Source organism: Oncorhynchus tshawytscha, linkage group LG33, assembly GCF_018296145.1.
Source record: "Oncorhynchus tshawytscha isolate Ot180627B linkage group LG33, Otsh_v2.0, whole genome shotgun sequence".
Classification (NCBI taxonomy): domain Eukaryota; kingdom Metazoa; phylum Chordata; class Actinopteri; order Salmoniformes; family Salmonidae; genus Oncorhynchus; species Oncorhynchus tshawytscha.
In genome coordinates this window covers 35,870,278-35,890,423 of record NC_056461.1, presented here as the reverse complement: position 1 = coordinate 35,890,423, position 20,146 = coordinate 35,870,278, and the positions used below count along the sequence as shown (strand labels likewise).

Genomic DNA, 20,146 nt, shown 5'->3' with positions numbered 1-20,146 from the left:
TGTTTAGATAGTATCCATGTTTCAAAGTTCAACAATCCTAATCTTTAGATAGTATCCATGCCTTTATCTGCCTTGTCTGTCTTCCTGTTTATCGGCTCATCTATCTTTATCTATCCATTCATGCATCCATCCTGGTCTTCAGTTCATTTGTTCTACCTGATCCGTTTATTTCCTCAAGCTGTTTTCAGCTATACCATGTTTCTGTATACCAGGGCTCTCCAACACTGTTCCTAGAGAGATACCCTCCTGTGGGGCTCCAACCCCAGTTGTAACTAACCTGATTCAGCTTATTTTTTATTTATTTTTATTTATTTCATCTTTATTTAACCAGGTAGACAAGTTGAGAACAAGTTCTCATTTACAATTGCGACCTGGCCAAGATAAAGTAAAGCAGTTCGACACATACAACGACAGTCAATAATACAGTAGAAACAAACTATATACGATGTGAGCAAATGAGGTGAGATAAGGGAGGTAAAGGCAAAAAAAAGGCCATGGTGGCAAAGTAAATACAATATAGCAAGTAAAACACTGGAATGGTGGATTTGCAGTGGAAGAATGTGTAAAGTAGAAATAAAAATAATGGGGTGCAAAGGAGCAAAATAAATAAATAAATAAAATAAAATAAATACAGTAGGGAAAGAGGTAGTTGTTTGGGCTAAATTATAGGTGGGGTATGTACAGATGCAGTAATCTGTGAGCTGCTCTGACAGCTGGTGCTTAAAGCTAGTGAGGGAGACAAGTGTTTCCAGTTTCAGAGATTTTTGTAGTTCGTTCCAGTCATTGGCAGCAGAGAACTGGAAGGAGAGGCGGCCAAAGAAAGAATTGGTTTTGGGGGTGACCAGAGAGATATACCTGCTGGAGTGCGTGCTACAGGTGGGTGATGCTATGGTGACCAGCGAGCTGAGATAAGGGGGGACTTTACCTAGCAGGGTCTTGTAGATGAGTATGAAGCGAGGGCCAGCCAACAAGAGCGTACATGTCGCAATGGTGGGTAGTATATGGGGCTTTGGTGGCAAAACGAATGGCACTGTGATAGACTGCATCCAATTTGTTGAGTAGGGTATTGGAGGCTATTTTGTAAATGACATCGCCGAAGTTGAGGATTGGTAGGATGGTCAGTTTTACAAGGGTATGTTTGGCAGCATGAGTGAAGGATGCTTTGTTGCGAAATAGGAAGCCAATTCTAGATTTAACTTTGGATTGGAGATGTTTGATGTGGGTCTTGAAGAAGAGTTTACAGTCTAACCAGACACCTAGGTATTTGTAGTTGTCCACGTATTCTAAGTCAGAGCCGTCCAGAGTAGTGATGTTGGACAGGCGGGCAGGTGCAGGCAGCGATCGGTTGAAGAGCATGCATTTAGTTTTACTTGTATTTAAGAGCAATTGGAGGCCACGGAAGGAGAGTTGTATGGCATTGAATCTTGCCTGGAGGGTTGTTAACACAGTGTCCAAAGAAGGGCCAGAAGTATACAGAATGGTGTCGTCTGCGTAGAGGTGGATCAGAGACTCACCAGCAGCAAGAGCAACATCATTGATGTATACAGAGAAGAGAGTCGGTCCAAGAATTGAACCCTGTGGCACCCCCATAGAGACTGCCAGAGGTCCGGACAGCAAACCCTCCGATTTGACACACTGAACTCTATCAGAGAAGTAGTTGGTGAACCAGGTGAGGCAATCATTTGAGAAACCAAGGCTGTCGAGTCTGCCGATGAGGATGTGGTGATTGACAGAGTCGAAAGCCTTGGCCAGGTCAATGAATATGGCTGCACAGTAATGTTTTTTTATCGATGGCGGGTTAAGATATCGTCTAGGACCTTGAGCGTGGCTGAGGTGCACCCATGACCAGCTCTGAAACCAGATTGCATAGCAGAGAGGGTATGGTGAGATTCGAAATGGTCGGTAATCTGTTTCTTGACTTGGCTTTCGAGGACCTTAGAAAGGCAGGGTAGGATAGATATAGGTCTGTAGCAGTTTGGGTCAAGAGTGTCCCCCCCATTTGAAGAGGGGGATGACCGCAGCTGCTTTCCAATCTTTAGGAATCTCAGACAGAGAGGTTGAACAGGCTAGTAATAGGGGTGGCAACAATTTCAGCAGATAATTTTAGAAAGAAAGGGTCCAGATTTTCTAGCCTGGCTGATTTGTAGGGGTCCAGATTTTGCAGCTCTTTCAGAACATCAGCTGACTGGATTTGGGAGAAGGAGAAATGGGGAAGGCTTGGGCGAGTTGCTGTGGGGGGTGCAGTGCTGTTGACCGGGGTAGGGGTTGCCAGGTGGAAAGCATGGCCAGCCGTAGAAAAATGCTTATTGAAATTCTCAATTATAGTGGATTTATCAGTGGTGACAGTGTTTCCTATCTTCAGTGCAGTGGGCAGCTGGGTGGAGGTGTTCTTATTCTCCACGGACTTTACAGTGTCCCAGAACTTTTTTGAGTTAGTGTTGCAGGAAGCAAATTTCTGCTTGTAAAAGCTAGCCTTGGCTTTTCTAACTGCCTGTGTATAATGGTTTCTAGCTTCCCTGAAAAGCTGCATATCACGGGGGCTGTTCGATGCTAATGCAGAACGCCATAGGATGTTTTTGTGTTGGTTAAGGGCAGTCAGGTCTGGGGAGAACCAAGGACTATATCTGTTCCTGGTTCTAAATTTCTTAAATGGGGCATGCTTATTTAAGATGGTTAGGAAGGCATTTAAAAAAAAGAACCAGGCATCCTCTACTGACGGGATGTGATCAATATCCTTCCAGGATACCCCGGCCAGGTCGATTAGAAAGGCCTGCTCGCTGAAGTGTTTCAGGGAGCGTTTGACAGTGATGAGTGGAGGTCGTTTGACCGCTGACCCATTACGGATGCAGGCAATGAGGCAGTGATCGCTGTGATCTTAGTTGAAGACAGCAGAGGTGTATTTAGAGGGCAAGTTGGTTAGGATGATATCTATGAGCGTGCCCGTGTTTACGGCTTTGGGGAGGTACCTGGTAGGTTCATTGATAATTTGTGTGAGATTGAGGGCATCAAGCTTAGATTGTAGGATGGCTGGGGTGTTAAGCATGTTCCAGTTTAGGTCGCCTAGCAGCACGAGCTCTGAAGATAGATGGGGGGCAATCAGTTCACATATGGTGTCCAGAGCACAGCTGGGGGCAGAGGGTGGTCTATAGCAGGTGGCAACGGTGAGAGACTTGTTTTTAGAGAGGTGGATTTTTAAAAGTAGAAGTTCAAATTGTTTGGGTACAGGCCTGTATAGTAGGACAGAACTCTGCAGGCTATCTTTGCAGTAGATTGCAACACCGCCCCCTTTGGCAGTTCTATCTTGTCTGAAAATGTTGTAGTTTGGGATGAAAATGTCAGAATTTTTGGTGGTCTTCCTAAGCCAGGATTCAGACACAGCTAAAACATCCGGGTTGGCAGAGTGTGCTAAAGCAGTGAATAAAACAAACTTAGGGAGGAGGCTTCTAATGTTAACATGCATGAAACCAAGGCTATTACGGTTACAGAAGTTATCAAAAGAGAGTGCCTGGGGAATAGGAGTGGAGCTAGGCACTGCAGGGCCTGGATTCACCTCTACATCACCAGAGGAAAAGAGGAGGAGTAGGATAAGTAGGATATCAACCAGCTAATTATTGGAATCAGGTGCGCTAGATTCGGGTTGTAGCGAAAACCTACCGGACGGTAGCTCTCTAGGAACAGGGTTGGAGAGCCCAGCTGTATACCATGTTATACAGTGCTCAGGATAACAGAAAGGGGCAATCCTTTGTAGCAGACTTAAAATGATGCCCCTTTTACTCTTATCTTCTGACGTGACGCCTTATCCCTTCTTTAGCCCTACAGTGTCTGCTCTGTGCTCCTATCTGCCTCTATAGGTTTGAATCTCTTTTACTACAATACTATGCATTGTTCTTTTAGAAATATTGATTTAATCTGTGAAAACGATAACAAAGCTTTATCATTGAGTACACTGTGAATCCCACTCTTCCTGCATATTGGTTATAGTTCTCAGCCTTGGTCCTTAAGGTTAGACCCATCCTTGTTTTTAATACGGAGGGTTGTTAAGTCGCCCATGAGTTCCTGTCTATCTGACTATGCCTTGGTTCCTTTTCACAAATTTTACATTTACTGATCATTATTGCAAATTATGATCTATTAAGGTGCTGTTATGTATGACATGTGGACATAGATTATATTAACGATCTCTTGGTGTTCACACACACTTGTCTGATTATTTGACCCCTATAGATGGTTGTTTCATTTGATTTAGGTGCAGAAAGACCTAGTTCGTCCCCAACCTCAAGACATACCAAAGGGTTCAGTTTGATGAGGGTGCTCTGTGATTGGCTAGACAAAACCTAGCTCATGGGTGGGTGTTGCTGCTGTAAAAAACACCAGAACAACAATATGTGTATTTAAAACTTGAACTTTTGTACTTGAGATTATGGCTTTCATATAAGTGTTCTATAGGATAAAGAGGTTCAACCTGAATCAGTTTATGCCATAAGTGTTTTGCTATAAAAGCATAATTTCCCTAAACACATTTTGGTCGAAAAACTGCCAGTAGCCCTTTTTCCAAATTTGTAAACACATTAGGTAAGAAATGCAAGAAATCTGAAATCTTAAAACCAAGAATGCCTTTGGTTAAGCTGTGTATAGTTTGGTCTTCCAAAGCAATGTAACATCCATTCATATTCATTTTGCAGTTAAATAGTTTGGTCTCTAAATACGTAATTGATTCTGGGATTTTTTTCCTGCCTACTTCGTAATGATGTGTTGATCTATATTTTTCTACATTTCTGTTTGTTCATGACGTGCACACATTTGTGCGTACGTGCATCTGAGTGAGTTCTTGACTGTTGATGTCTGGAAGAAGCACATACAGTCATCTTACCTTTACCAGGTATTTCCGAAACAATGACCTCCAGCTGCGCTTAGTTTTGCTCTGTATTATTCAATCACTCACCAGACCTCACTATAGGTGTGCTGTGTGTCAACACGCCGTACTCCACTGTGACCTCCACAATGAGTTTCTCTTCCTGCAGTTCTTTTAAGTTAATCTGAATTACATCTTTCTAATGGGATCTTTTGTGAATGAGCCTTGTCAAAGAGATGCAGGGCTTACGCAAAGCAGGCATCCACACAATTCAGAGGCTTCCCTGGGGTAAAATGATTAGTCATACATTAGATAAAGAAAAGAGAAGCTGTATAGATATCACTTTAATCTCTGACTGCTTCTTGAACATTCTCCCTGTAGTTCACGCAACGCAAAGGACTTAATACAGAACTTGTCATGTGATGAGTAAAGAATCTTCCATTTGTAGTTTGCACATGAAAAGAAGCAAACAATTTAAACAAAGATCTGTTGTATGATTTCCTTGGAACTTGTAAATCTGTGAATTGATGATTTGTGTGATTTTACATCTATTCATGTATGTATTGAATGCTTGTTTTCTACTGTTCTCTTATTTCCTGTTCCAAATATTGACATCAAGGATGATGTTGATAACCGTCTGATGGAAAAATGACAAATGAGAGACATCCTCCTTTATTAATGAGGAGGGTAAGAACTGTCCATAAGATGTGGGGAAACTATCAGAACTGTTCTGTAGTGTTCTCACCCTGTTGCTCTGCATACTTGGGAGATCAAAAGGTCAGTTCCGACAGCCTCTGATGACTCTGTTGTAACACTCTCACTTTGTCCAACCCGTTTAACAATTGATTCTCATGAACAGATAATACTATTTTCATATTGTAGTAATGGGTCCCCTTCCCTGTATGTACAGTTTTATCTTCCTGGACCTTTGATCAGTGATCTTTGTATGGAGTGCAATGTGATTAATATGATGCTGCTTTGTTAGGCAGGTGTCACATTCAGCTGATGGAAAGTTGTGAATTTTATTCAGAACAACTGATACGATCTGGACATGCATGTTCTCAACCCTGCTTATATTTCCTCTGATCAATCCAGACTGCAGTGTATCTGCTCAATGCCACGGTGCATGAGAAAGGATGTGGCATGAGGTAGCCTAGCGGTTAAAAGCATTTGGCCAGTAACCGAAAGGTTGCTAGATGAAAAAACAAGATGAAAAATCTATGTGTGTGCCCTTGAGCAAGGCACTTAACTCTAATATCTCCTGTAAGTTGCTCTACATAAGAGCATTCCACTAAATGACTAAAATATAAATGTGTTGATCTATATCAGTATGACCGTGTGCACACGCATACAAACTGTATGGTTTTCATCCTGTTCATAATTGAGGGCTCAAGGGGAGAATCTTTATGTTTGAGAACATTCTTCTGTCCTACAACTTACTGTGATAAAGAAACTGTGATATTGCTGTTCAGCGACAATAATAATCAGTGATGTTAATACCAACAATATTAATGGTTGATTACAGGATTACAATGCTGTATGTTATGAGAATCATCTACCCATTGTATATGAAGGACAAGTAAAAGGGAGAGGATAATGATTCTGCAGCCACTCCAAAACATGTGCAGGACAAAAACAGATAGCTGGAATATAAAATCATCCACTGTGTATAATTTCTGGAAAATATGAAAAACCAGAACTGTTTATTGGAATACATTTTTTTTTACATCAAACCATGTGAATCTGTTGTGACAATACTTTCTAGTATGACTTTTTATGTATGAATGGCACACACATGAAACATCCATATCTATACTGAACAAAAATATAAATGCAACATGCAACAATTTCAACTATTTTACTGAGTTACAGTTCAGTCAATTTAAATAAATAAATTAGGCCCTAATCTATATATTTCACATGACTAGGCAGGGGCGCAGCCATGGGTGGGCCTGGGAGGGCATAGGCCCACCCACTTGGGAGCCAAGCCCAGCCAATCAGAATGAGTTTTTCCTCACAAAAGAGATTTATTACAGACAGAAATACTCCTCAGTTTCATCAGCTGTCCGGGTGGTTGGTCTCAGACGATCCCGCAGGTAAAGAAGCCAGATGTGGAGGTCCTGGGCTAGCGTGGTTATAAGTGGTCTGCAGTTGTGAGGCCGGTTGGACGTATTGCCAAATTCTTTCAAACGATGTTGGAGGCGACTTATGGTAGAGAAAGAAACACTCATTCCTCTGGCAACAGCTCAGGTGGACATTCCTGCAGTCAGCATGCCAATTGCACACTCCTTAAAAACTTGAGACATCTGTGGCATTGTGTTGTGTGACAAAACTGCACATTTTAGAGTGGCCTTTTATTGTCCTCAGCACAAGGTGCAGCTGTGTAATCATCATGCTGTTTAATCAACTTCTTGATATGCTACACCTGCCAGGTGGATGGGTTATCTTGGAAAAGGAGAAATGCTCAATAATGTAATCAAATTTGTGAACAACATTTTTGAGAAATAAGCTTTTTGTGCATATGGAACATTTCTGGGATCTTTTATTTCAGCTCATGAAACATGGGACCAACACTTTACATGTTGCATTTATATTTTTGTTCAGTATATATACACTGAGCATACAAAACATTAGTTATTAGTTTATGTCACCTGTTAAATCCACTTCAATCAGTGTAGATGACAGGGAGGAGACAGGTTAAAGAAGGATGTTTTAAACCTTGAGACAATTGATACATGGATTGTGTATGTGTGCCATTCAGAGGGTGAATGGGCAAGACAAAATATGTAAGTGCCTTTGAACGAGGTATGGTAGTAGGTGCCAGGCGCACCAATTTGTGTCAAGAACTGCAATGCTTCTTTTTCACGCTCAACAGTTTCCCATGTGTATCATGAATGGTCCACCACAAAGGACATCCAGCCAACTTGGCACAACTGTGGGAAGCATTGGAGTCAACATGAGCCAGCATCCCTGTGGAACGCTTTTGACACATGGTACTTCATGCCCCGGTGAATTAAGGCTGTTCTGAGGGCAAAAGGGGGTGCAACTCAATATTAGGAAGGTGTTCCTAATATTTTGTACACTCAGTGTATATATTGTGGACTTTGTTGACTGGAAATGTGCACATGTGAAGGTGAAAGGTGAAATCAACACAAAAAAATACTTTATCAATATAACGGCACATTAGTGAGTGATACTCTGAAGAAGCACAGAGGCTGCTGCTCTCTCCCCAGTGACTGTTGGACATTCAAGCCATGAGTGCCAATTTGGAAATTATCGAACAGTTACATTACACAGTCAGTGGGACTGTCAGATTGCCATTGATGAATCAGATTTTCACTGAACCCGGATACACCCTGTTCACCATTACATAAGTGTTGGTTGGGAGGCAGGGTGGTGTGATTAGGTACCCTGGGGGCAGATCAATCAGCAGTCCCACTCTGGGACTCACATCCACTGCATGTGGTCTGTGTGACAACAGCCTCTCCAGCCAACAATAGTAGACAGGTACAGGCATACTGAAACTGGGAAACACTTGCTGTTGCCTTGCCAAGGACCTCTGTCCTTGGTCAAACTTTAGTTCCATCGTTGCATACAAACTGATGATGTCAGGGAAGAGAGGGAGTCGGCCATGGCAGGTTTCGGTGAGCAAAAGGGACAGGGCGAGAGGAGGGGGGGGCCATAGACCGGCAAGGAATCAAGGGGTAGAGAAATTATACTGATACGGGTGTCCCTCAATGCAGTTAACACGACAGTGCTAAAACTAAAATGGCCTTAGAGGGAGGGAGTTTTATTCAGGTTTGTACAATGTGTGTTTTCCGTGTGTGTAAAACTAAAGAGAGAGAGTGGTGAAGCTTGAGGCAGTAGGCTATATGTTCACATTCCATATCATGAGAAAAGAAGAGTCCATTTTGAAGTAATCTTTTACATTCAAACTCAACTTAGCCTATGACCTTATAATTGCAGACATGTTTTCCTCTATAGGCTTATGTCCTCTAAAAAGTATGATATATTATTATGAAGCTGCCCTTATTATGTCTATATCCATCAATCAAACCATATAGTCAAATACAAATCTGCAATCAGAACAATGTACATCTGAATGTATATGTTAAACAGCTATGCTGAACGGAACTATGTGGTCTGTGATTTGTAAATACCATGATTTTTACAATAAGCTTAATGTTTGGAGGAATTTGACTGTTTGTGTTTGTGGTGGTCTCATATTTCAAACCCTCGTGACAGATGTCGTAGGCCTATGGGTGTGGTTTGCCTTCTACCTTGTTGCCATCCATCCATAACTTACGCGCAAATGCTGACTTGTGGTGAATTCACCTGCGGAGCTTCTCCTGCATTCTTCAAGCTCTATGAATGATACCTATTGAACACAATGCTAACCAAAGCTAAGAATTCATATAATTATTTTGATTCAACTCAATGGGACGGTAGGAAAGAATATGGGCAATTTTGGTTTTCCTTTTCCTACCAATGGATAAATGAGGCGTCATGATTTTCTTAAATCTTGGGATGTTGACTAGCCTATGAACAACCTATGCAGCTTGCTCGATTATTGTACTTTGCTGGTGTTCATTTTCTAATTCAATGTTTAATATTGGTTTATTATGTATTCGACTTCTTAGAAGACGCCTACTGTAAACCTAGTCTACAGCCATCACTAAAGGAGCAGAAAAGCATAAGAGGATCGAATAGTCAAAATGATGGATCTTCAATAACGTTCTTTCCTCTACTGATACTCACGTCTTCTCCACGCCTGAGCCTACAGGACTTTTTGTAAGTTACTCCTGACCTTAGTCTTGTTATAAAATGAACAACAGTATGCTAATGTAATCGGTTGTAATGGAAACCTTATTTTAGCTAATAATGTAGGTCTACATTTTGTCTTTTGGATATTATTCCTAATGTATTCATTATAACCTCTAAGTTGTATGTGATTGTTGATCTTTTGGGGGGTTCATGATGGCAAACATACATTCACAATAGCAAAATGTAGACAAAACTATGTGGGTTAATAACCTTGAAACGAGTATTACATGGAAGTTGTTATATCTCTGGTAACTGGATGTTTGTTAGTTTATTTTCACCAACTTTTAGAGGAATAGGAAACATGGTATACCTTCAGGTTTCCTAATCAATGTTGTGTTGAAAGGTACATGATGTAAATATCTTGGGCTGTGTGATGCTCTGAGTCCTTGGCCAAGCACAGATAACAAGCCTCTCTGGAGCATCACCTAGGACACTGACCCTCAGAGACCTGCAGTTGCCTCTAGTTCTGACTGGCTGTATCCCCTTATTGGTCTCACATTAATAAAATAAAGTACCTCCTTTTGATAAATACTTATGCTCTTCATTTAACCAGTTTATATGCTCATGTTTTTTTTTTTTGCCGGTGAGTTGCTAACCCCCCCCTCTTCTCTATTTCTCTCTCTCTCTTCATTCTTTCTATTCATGTCCTACTACATACAGCAGCCAATGGCCCGATGCCGATGCAATGGAACGATCTTGTGCCTCTGTCTCATGCCCTGTGTGATGATGGGACATCTCCTGGTTTATATCATGGTGTCCATATTTGTATCCATATCCTACTCCCCTCCCCACCTACCTGTCCACTTTGTTGCCCCAGGGGTCTCTGCCAACTCTGGGGCACTGGCCTCCCATCCCCTGGGCCCCTTCTGGAACCTTCGCCTGGAGGACAGTGCTTTGTGGAACCAGCTTCAGCATCTCTGGGACCGGCACCATAACCCCATTTTGAGGGGTAACTCAACTGCAGGTATGATCACAAGGCTTAGCACTCAGCCACCAGAGATGGAGGTCTCCTCAGACTGTGGCCCAGACAAGTGCTGGCTGCCTCACCTACCTGACTTCAATACCCTGCCAGAGCAGATGAGGGCATTCGTCCAGTCCATGCATTGCAGGGTGTACCCCTTCCTCATGAACCAGCCCAGAGTGTGTGCTGGCAATGAAAGCACTGGGCCGGAGCTACCTATGCTGCTAATGGCCATCAAATCCCAGGTGGGTAACTTTGAGAACAGGCAGGCTATCCGGGAAACATGGGGGAGAAGTGGCTGGGTGAAGGGGGAGCTCGGGGGGAGAGGTGGGCTGGTGCGTACAGTATTTCTGCTGGGTAGACAGGACTCGACAACGGGCCCTCACCCAGACCTTGGGGGCCTCCTGATGCTGGAGAGCCAGCAGTATGGGGACATCCTGCAGTGGGACTTCAGGGACACTTTCTTTAACCTGACCCTGAAAGATCTGCTTTTCTGGCATTGGCTTCAGAACCACTGTCCAGGGGCACAGTTTGTCTTCAAGGGTGATGATGATGTTTTTGTTAGGACAAGTTCCCTCCTGGACTACCTGCATAAACAGAGGGAGGAGAATGGCATGTGGAGCGCAGATAGGAACAAAACTGAGAAGATAAAGGATTTATTTGTGGGGGATGTAATTCAGAATGCAATGCCAAACCGACAGCCAACCACCAAATACTATATCTCAGAGAGTTTTTACAAAGGTGCATACCCACCATATGCTGGTGGAGGAGGAGTGGTGTACTCTGGTGCACTTGCTATGCGTCTGAGACAAGTGTCAGAGAGGGTGCATCTGTTCCCCATCGATGATGTGTATCTGGGCATGTGCCTCCACAGACTTGGGGTGGCCCCCATCCATCACCCTGGATTTTATACCTTTGATCTCCCAGAAACAGAGAGGGAGAAGCCTTGTGCTTACAGCTCTGTGCTGCTGGTTCATAAGCGAAACCCTAAAGAGATGCTCACACTATGGAGGAGGCTGCAGAGTCCACCCTCACCATGCTGAAGAAACTGTAAAAGGGTGGGGCACCAGACCACGGCCATTAGGCTGTGGTGTAAAGTACTTAAATACAATTACTTTAAAGTACTACTTAAGTTGTTTTTGGGGGTACCTGTACTTTACTTGACTATTTATGTTTTGTCAACTTTTACTCCACTACATACCTAAAGAAAATAATGTACTTTTTATTCCATGTTTTCCTTGACACCTAAAAGTACTCATTACATTTTTAATTCTTAGCAGGACAGGAAAATGGTTCAATTCATGCACTTATCAAAAGAACATCCCTGATCATCCCTACTGTTTCTGATCTGGCGGACTCACTAAATACAAATGCTTTGTTTGTAAATATTGTCTGAGTGTTGTAGTAAGCCCCTGGCTATCTGTACATTTTAAAAAAACAAGAAAATCATGCCGCCTGGTTTGCCTAAATAAGGAATTTGAGAAGATTTATACTTTTGATAATTAAGTATATTTGAGCAATTACATGTACTTTTGATACTTAAGTATATTTAAAACCAAATACTTTTAGACTTATTCAAGTAGTATTTTACTGTGTGACTTGCACTTTTATTTGAGTCATTTTCTATTAATTTTTTTTAATTTTTTTACTCAAGTATGACAATTGGGCTCTTTTTCCACCACTGCCATTAGGGCAGTGACCATAGCTTCAACCCTCGATGCTTAAGTTAGTTAATTTACTCAGAACATGTCATCAAGACATTTTAAGTCTGTTTCATTCCAATTCCAATAAAATCAATTCAACTGTCAGTTGAATTTTTTGCTTGATGTTCAAATAAATAAATAATTGTATTTTACATGTAGATAGAAACATATTTATTCATGTGAAATTGAGAAGTAGTTGTTATAGGCTTTTTACAATTTAACCATACGGTATTTGTGCTGGCTATTCTCAAGTGGCATGTTATGTATATGAAAATACAACCTTTTAATAACAGTCATAGATTTTGTATGACATTTTGTATGACACACTATCATATATCATGAGACTTGCACATGAAAAAAAAATATTATTTTTCACCTTATCTCTTCTATTTTTATTTTCAACAAAACATTGGCCTAGTTCACTCTACTTCACTGTGTCAAACAAAATGTCACAGGGTGAAGTTGGTATTTTCACAACAGTAGGCTATCATCAAAACCACAAATATAACTAAAAAATATTACCTGCAAATTGACTTTTCATCAACACAACCTAGGGAAAACGAAATCACTTCGTGTACTTCAGATGGAAGTATCAGGAGTCGGTTTTCTCACATAGTTCATTCAACAACAAAAAGTCTTTGTTCTGAAGTGACGTTTCATTTGACCCCGGAAATAAATCTAAAAAGGTCATTCTCAAGTCGTCCACTCGTTTCCAGTGCGATTTGTGTTTTTGTTCACACGTAGGTAAACACTTGCTTAAATAATTTGTTGCAGCTTGCCCTGAGATGGGGTTTTACGAGCAATGTGTTTGACTATAGTTTTACGTTTTTCCTCTAGCCAGATAACTTAACATATATCTTCATCGTCTACTGACTGTCAACAATCGCTGGCACGTTAGCTTAGCTAGCGAATATAAACGTTAGCTGTTGCGTACGGACAGGTAAAGTTAGTAGTATTTTTTTTAACTAGTTAGAAAGCAATTTTACAGAACATAACAAGGAAGATGGGTTCGTCGAAAAAACACAAGGAAAAGGGCCGTGATAAAGATAAGGATGCCGAAGAACGTGGTCACCGCGAACACAAAAAACACCGTCATAAGGACCGGGAGAGGGACAAGGAACGAGATGGCAACCGAGAGCGGGAGAAAAGGAAACGGTCCAGATCGAAGGAAAGGAGTGTACGGGGTTCCGAGAGAGACGGTCGCAGTAAAGGGGAGAGGAGTACTGGGGAGCCTCGCGTAAAGAAAGAAAAAGTGGAGCCCGGATGTGAGGGCACAGGTAAATACATCAGTCATGCAGATTTCCACGTATAAACATTCATATCTACATCCTATCAGTGCGCAATACACTCAATTATAAACTAGGTGGTTCGAGTCCTGAATGATGATTGGCAGACAGCCGTGGTATATCAGAATGTATACCATGGGTATGACAAAACGTTTATTTTTGCAAATTATGTTGGTAACCAGTTTATAATGGCAATAAGGCACCTCGGGGGGTTGTGGTATATGGCCAGTATACCACGCCTAAGGGCTGTATCCAGGCACTCCACATTGTCGTGCTTAAGAACAGCCTTTAACTGTGGTATATTGGCCATATACCACACCCCCTCTGGCCTTATTGCTTAAATATAGTCTAACCTATTGCATATATGACATCGAAGGTGCCAGGTTTCTCCTGTGTTGTTAACGTCAATTGTTATTTTCCTCTAGAAATTGCACCACAGTCTGCAAGTGGAGATGCCTCACTTACCATTGAAGAGACAAAGTAAGAGAAAGACAGACATTGAATGATGGAGCACTGATGATGGTGAATTCTGAATAACTCTTCCCTGGTTTTCTTTCTAACAGCAAGCTGAGGGCCAAGCTTGGTCTGAAGCCTCTGGAAATGACTGACACCACTAAAGGTGAGACAAACTTGAGCCATGTTACTTGTCTGACTAGAACTAGATGACCATGTTTGTAGTAGTAAGGTCATGCGAGACTTGCTGATTTGTAATTTTACTGACTCACCCCTCCCTGTCTGCTGCCCCAGAGCTCGGCACGAAGGAGCAGCCAATTGTTGCAGAGACGATCAACCCAGTGTACATTAAACAGCAGAAAGAGATGAGGGAGAAACTGGCAGCTCTGAAGGAAAAGAGGCTCCTCAATAAGAAACTGGGGTAAGATCTAACGGCAGGAAGGCAACTTGGACTATAGTAGTTAGTGATCCAATTAATTTTCTTTTTCTCTTCCTCTCCTGCTGTGATTTTCAGGAAAGTGAAGACCTTAGCAGAAGAAGACTGGCTGGATGACACTGTTGCCTGGGTTGAGAGGAGCCGGAAGATGTCCAAAGAGAAAGAACTGGCAGAGAAGAGAGTGAGTAGGGTGGGAACCATGGGGGAAGGATGAGGGCTGTGAGATGAATGGAGCTGTTTGTGTATATTAGTCATGATGTTATTTTGTACTCAGTTTTTAATTGGTTCCTTTATTTCCTTTCTTTCCCTATAGGCCAAGCTTCTGCAGGAGATGGATGAGGAGTTTGGTGTGAGCAATCTGGTGGAGGAGGAGTTTGGACAGACCAAGAAGGTAAAATCTGCTCTCGTGTGATGAATATCTCAACTGCTTAACTTACTGGTTTGTGTGTGATTGCAAGCTAGATATAAACAGCATTCCGGCAATATGCCAGTCCCCCCCTGTGAAGTCACTACCCCTAAGGGGGGCACTTTTATGTCTTGATTCTGTGCAGACTTAGTCGTTAAGTGAGTTGATGTGAGAGAATGCCTCTAGGTCTTATGTTCTTCTGCGTGTCTTTGTTATAGGTTGCTTACAGCTCCCGGGACCTAAAGGGTCTCACTGTCCAGCACAAGATGGAGTCATTTAATGAAGGGGAGACTGTCATTCTCACACTGCAAGACAAAGGTGAGAGCAGGTTGAAATGTTACCAATAACACACAAATATATGAATGAAGACCATGCTTAAGCCAGACCCACATCATAAACATAGTGGTACATCCCCACCCACTCATTGCCCTTTTGTGTCTTTCAGATGTGCTTGATGAAGAGGGGGGCGATGTTCTTGTAAATGTGGGTCTTGTGGATAAAGAAAATGCTGAGAAGAATGTGGAGTTGAAGAAGAAAAAGCCTGATTACAAAGCCTATGAAGAGGACGAGAGTGTGGATGACATGGTTACGGTAAGGACGAGAGAGTGTGGATGACATGGTTACGGTAAGGACGAGAGAGTGTGGATGACATGGTTACGGTAAGGGAGAGAGTGTGGATGACATGGTTACGGTAAGGATGAGAGTGTGGATGACATGGTTACGGTAAGGATGAGAGTGTGGATGACATGGTTAGGGCAGGGCATGAAGTGTCAACTTCGTTTTTCATTATTTCTGAAATACTTCTATGTCACTCTCACTGCTTAATTCAATCTCACTGTCCAATGTTCACCTCTGCAGTTCAAGCCGCGTACTGTGCTGGGCAAGTATGATGAGGAGATTGATGGAGAGAAGAAGAAGAGTTTCCGGCTGAGCAAAGGGGGCTGTGCTGAGGGGGAACGGGAACGAGAGCTCCAGGCCATCAGGGAGACCCTGAGGAACCAGGCCCAGTCCCTGGAGATGCCTGTACTCGCTATTGCCTCAGAGTACTACACACCCCAGGAGATGGTGAGGGCTGTGGGTAGGGTGTGCTCTGGAGAGGGCCTTGGAAGCTGTCCTTTGTATATGTTTGCTCTTGTCTCAGATGTACTGCTTGAGTGTGTTTTCTTTTGAATATTAAGTCTGTGTGTGTGTTTTTGGAAAATTGTTCACACACTGAGTTATTGTTAATTGTTGTCATTATTCACAGACAGGTTCTTACTTATTTTGTTATTATAGGTGGGCTTTAAGAAGACCAAGCAGCGCGTCAGGAAGATCAGGAAGAAGGAGAAGGCATTGCCTGATGAGCTCCAATTAGACGACACACGCAACACCGACTTTGGCTCCAGGTTCTGCTCCCATCAGCTTCAATATGAATGACAGAGTAGCCTTTTTTTTTGTCTGACTCTTTCTCTCTTCTTCAGGGCTCGGGGTCGGGGTCGCAAGCAGTTGGATGAGGAGGGCCAGGAAGGGGTGAAGGAGCGTGTCATCATACCGGGACTAGATGTACCCCAACAGTCAGATGACATCAGGATGGCGGACATGGACATCAGTGACGATGGTGAGGGAGACCTCTGTTAGTGGTTTAGTGATGAGCTAAATACATGTCTGGTTCACTCATGCCTGGTTTACTTCAATATTATGACAACACTTACTCTTTATTTTTCCTTCAGAGAACTTCACCCCCCCTGATCCGGCTGTGCTGGAGGAGGACGAGGCAGAGCAGGAGCTGCAAAAGCAGCTGGAGAAACAGCGAAAACTCAAACAGAAACAGCTGCTCAAAAACTCTGGGGAAAAGGTGTGAGCATTCTGTTCAGAGCTGTTCCTCTTTACAATGCTAGAATATCACTGTGGCCAAAGATCAGTATACTGGATAGGATCTTTCCTTTGACAATGGAAAACCGCAATATTGAGTGGATTACTAACAAATCTGTTGTGATATTTAATCACCAATAAATGTTTAAACATTGTTCTCACTCTCTTGGCCCTCAGGTGGCAGAGCAGGTCCGAGGGCTTGCAAGAGGGGACGAGAGTGACGATGAAGAAGACAAGAACAACCTGAACATTGTGTTCAATGCCACCTCTGAGTTCTGCAGAACTCTGGGTGACATCCCCACCTACGGTCTGTCGGGAAACCGAGAGGACCAGGAGGACATCATGGTGGGTACAGTGCAAGAGACAGGCTATAGCTAACTGTTCAATTAAAAAAAAAATGTACCTCATTAGAATTGGCACATGACCACCTCATGAACAAGGAAGCGATTCCAATTGTATTCTAATGTGCTCAGTAGGGAGAATTGAAATAACCATGAGCTCTCTGTGTTTGCACTTGAACACTGGTTTGGCTCTTGTATAAACTGTATTCTTCTGTTGTAGGATTTCGAGCAGGAGGCGGAGAGAGATGGCGCTGGCGGTTCAGACTCCGACGGGGATGAGAATGTTGGCTGGAGCATCGTCAACGTGGATGAGGAGCAGAAGCAGCCTGATGTGAGTCATCCTACTGCCTTGTAGTCTCATGCATTTACCAGTAGTGCTCATTTGGAGTCCTCTCGTAGGTAATATAGAGAATAACATACCATGACCCATAAGAATACACAAAGCTTTTCCCCCCGGAAATACTGAAGTGAAATCGTGTCCGCTGGGTGTGCTTGACTTGCCTCTTACTTCTATCTTGTAGTTTGCCACAGCCTCGACCACCATCCTGGATGAAGAACCCATTGTCAACTCTGGGCTGGCTGCTGCCTTGGCGCTCTGCAAGAATAAGGGTAAGAGATTGGGGGTAGACGTCCCCACTTTGACAGTATTTGTTTAGAAAAGGACCGTAGTGTTTTTTATTTATTCCTCTCGTCTCCTATCTCCATAGTTTCGTTGATGCTCTCATATACTTTTCTTCTCTCCCTTAGGTCTCTTGGACACTCAAATGCAGAAGATATCCCGTGTCCGTGCGCCTACCGGTGCCCTGCCCAATGATAACTACAGCATTGAGGACAAGATGTGAGCTACCTTTACTTTTTGTGCTTATATGCTAGTTAAATAATCACCACTTTCTCACACACTTTGCAAAAGTTACAACATAAATAAAATGGCATGTATTTAGTAATTTACCTTTCTTTTGGGGCTCAAAGCCTGGGTTGCTCATGTGTAATGTATGAAAACCCGTTAGCCTCCATGGAATACTCTGTCCTTGTTTCTCCAAATCTAGGACGATAGATGACAAGTACAGTCGGAGGGAGGAATATAGAGGCTTCACCCAGGACTTCAAGGAGAAGGACGCCTACAAGCCAGATGTCAAGATTGAGTATGTTGATGAATCTGGACGGAAGCTCACTCCCAAAGAGGTACATTGTTATTTAAAATTCCCTTAAAATCATTGACATGTAGAATGATGATTTTTGTCAAATGTGTCAATTGCTGTTTTTAATCTAGGTAAATGGTGCTCATTGAGAATATTTCACGCTAGCCCTATTCTTTCTCTAGGCTTTCCGGCAGCTCTCACATCGGTTCCATGGGAAGGGGTCTGGCAAGATGAAGACTGAGAGGAGGATGAAAAAGCTGGAAGAGGAAGCGGTATGTCTAACTAAGCTCACTCAAAGATTATTTATTTTAACTGAAATCTGAACTTTATTTTTTTATCTGATACTTTTCATCACATATGGCTTTCAATTGAATGACACTTTATTTCCAGGCCTTACTAGAACATTAATGTTGCAGGGCTTGCCCAATTTGAGTCCTTGAGGATAAGACCTAGCAAGCTTCCAGTCTAGTCAGTGGTTTGACCGAGTATGTATTTAAATACCTCTCCCACCACATGTCTCTTATCAGCTGCTGAAGAAGATGAGCAGTAGCGATACCCCTCTGGGAACTGTCGCTTTGCTTCAGGAGAAGCAGAAGTCACAGAAAACCCCCTACATTGTTCTGAGTGGGAGTGGGAAGAGCATGAATGCGTGAGTATTTTATAAACCTGTTTATTTTTTCTTTCACCCTGTCTTGTATGTATTTCTAGTCTAATTACAGTGCTACTTTTTGTGATTGATTAAACCTGGGATGGGCAACTGGCATCCCCCTTTTTGTCGGAACTCAGTCTGGGTCTCAACTTACTGTTGAGAATATGAATAGTAGAATACACAAGGTGCAATTTTGAAATTTGGTTGTGCATCAGCAGTTTCTCTGTCAGTCACTGACTGATACTCAATTTGCCCGTGTCTGCAAACATTTTTTAAGTTGTTAAATTAGTCTAGCGGCCAGTTACCTGAATTTTGTAGTACTCATGGTAAAATGACAAACCGGCGGGCCCCTGTTGATTCTGTTAGTCACCCCCACTCAGTTATATTAAAAACTGCAAACCTTTCTCTCCGCCCATGGCAAAATGTGTAAATGTGCAGGAAATGAACTCTTAAAACAACTTTTTACAACAAAATGTCACTTGGGGTTCCCCAAAAGGCTGGCTGGCTGACTGTGTGTGGGAACGCAGACCCATGAGCCACTGCGGTCCCTCAAGAGTTCTGATTGGGCTAAATGTATCCCCCTCTTTTGTGGCCCCACCCCATCAGTTTCCCATCTGTGGATTACACAGAGCAGGGTTGCAAGTAACAGCTCAGGGTATTTCATTTCAATGTTTTTAATTTTAAGGAGAATGTGAACTGAGTATGTACCTAATTATTCGTCACACTGTCTGTTTCACTCTTAATATGCTTTATCTGTAATCCTCCTCCTTTCCCCAGAAACAACATCACCAAATAAATGTGGTTGAGAAGGGATCTGACCAGTGAGGACGTGTGCCGTGCACCATTACACAGACACTCATACAGACAAACTGATGTTAAGTTTATTTTCCTTATTGAATAAAATCAAGTAGCGGCCTATTACTGGTGTGTGTAAAGAAAGTCGTTGTTGCTTTTGACCCTGGATTTATGTCTACAATGATTATAATTTGTTATTTACATACATTAAAGATTTGACATGACTTCATCTGGTTTCTTTACAGATGTTTGCAGCATGTGAATGCTTGCAGTTGAAGGTACATATCTGACTAGTAGTGCTGAGCGATTAGTGCTTTTTGAGTTTGCATTTGGTTAGATTCTTTAAAAAAATCACATTTTTCAGTTATTTTTATTTTTGTACACATGCATTAGGAAATGACATGTTTTGAGTTTCAAAATCCCCAAATAGTGAACATTCAATTGCCAATA

The 20,146-nt window shown here is 42.4% G+C and overlaps 2 protein-coding genes across 3 annotated transcripts; both read left to right on the top strand.

The window, feature by feature from the left end:
* The first annotated feature begins 7,781 nt into the window (after nucleotides 1-7,781).
* LOC112231332 (N-acetyllactosaminide beta-1,3-N-acetylglucosaminyltransferase 2) lies at nucleotides 7,782-11,845 on the top strand. 2 transcript variants are annotated; one of them, XM_042311674.1, is made up of 3 exons: nucleotides 7,782-9,297; nucleotides 9,493-9,643; nucleotides 10,337-11,845. In XM_042311674.1, exon 3 carries the CDS (start codon nucleotides 10,343-10,345, stop codon nucleotides 11,678-11,680), a length of 1,338 nt encoding a protein of 445 aa, XP_042167608.1. In that variant the 5' UTR covers nucleotides 7,782-9,297; nucleotides 9,493-9,643; nucleotides 10,337-10,342; the 3' UTR covers nucleotides 11,681-11,845. The 2 variants fall into 2 exon arrangements, with proteins under 2 accessions (XP_042167608.1, XP_024253800.1); XM_024398032.2 differs by having other exon boundaries at nucleotides 7,782-9,643.
* Nucleotides 11,846-13,006: 1,161 nt separating this feature from the next.
* On the top strand, nucleotides 13,007-19,920 carry LOC112231331 (U4/U6.U5 tri-snRNP-associated protein 1). Its single transcript, XM_024398030.2, has 20 exons — nucleotides 13,007-13,617; nucleotides 14,052-14,106; nucleotides 14,190-14,245; nucleotides 14,374-14,500; nucleotides 14,594-14,696; nucleotides 14,829-14,906; nucleotides 15,140-15,239; nucleotides 15,367-15,512; nucleotides 15,780-15,986; nucleotides 16,197-16,306; nucleotides 16,382-16,518; nucleotides 16,631-16,755; nucleotides 16,950-17,117; nucleotides 17,334-17,444; nucleotides 17,635-17,722; nucleotides 17,861-17,951; nucleotides 18,160-18,295; nucleotides 18,435-18,524; nucleotides 18,780-18,901; nucleotides 19,679-19,920. The coding sequence occupies exons 1-20, from the start codon at nucleotides 13,344-13,346 to the stop codon at nucleotides 19,695-19,697; spliced, it is 2,343 nt and encodes a 780-aa protein (XP_024253798.1). The 5' UTR covers nucleotides 13,007-13,343; the 3' UTR covers nucleotides 19,698-19,920.
* Nucleotides 19,921-20,146: the final 226 nt, after the last annotated feature.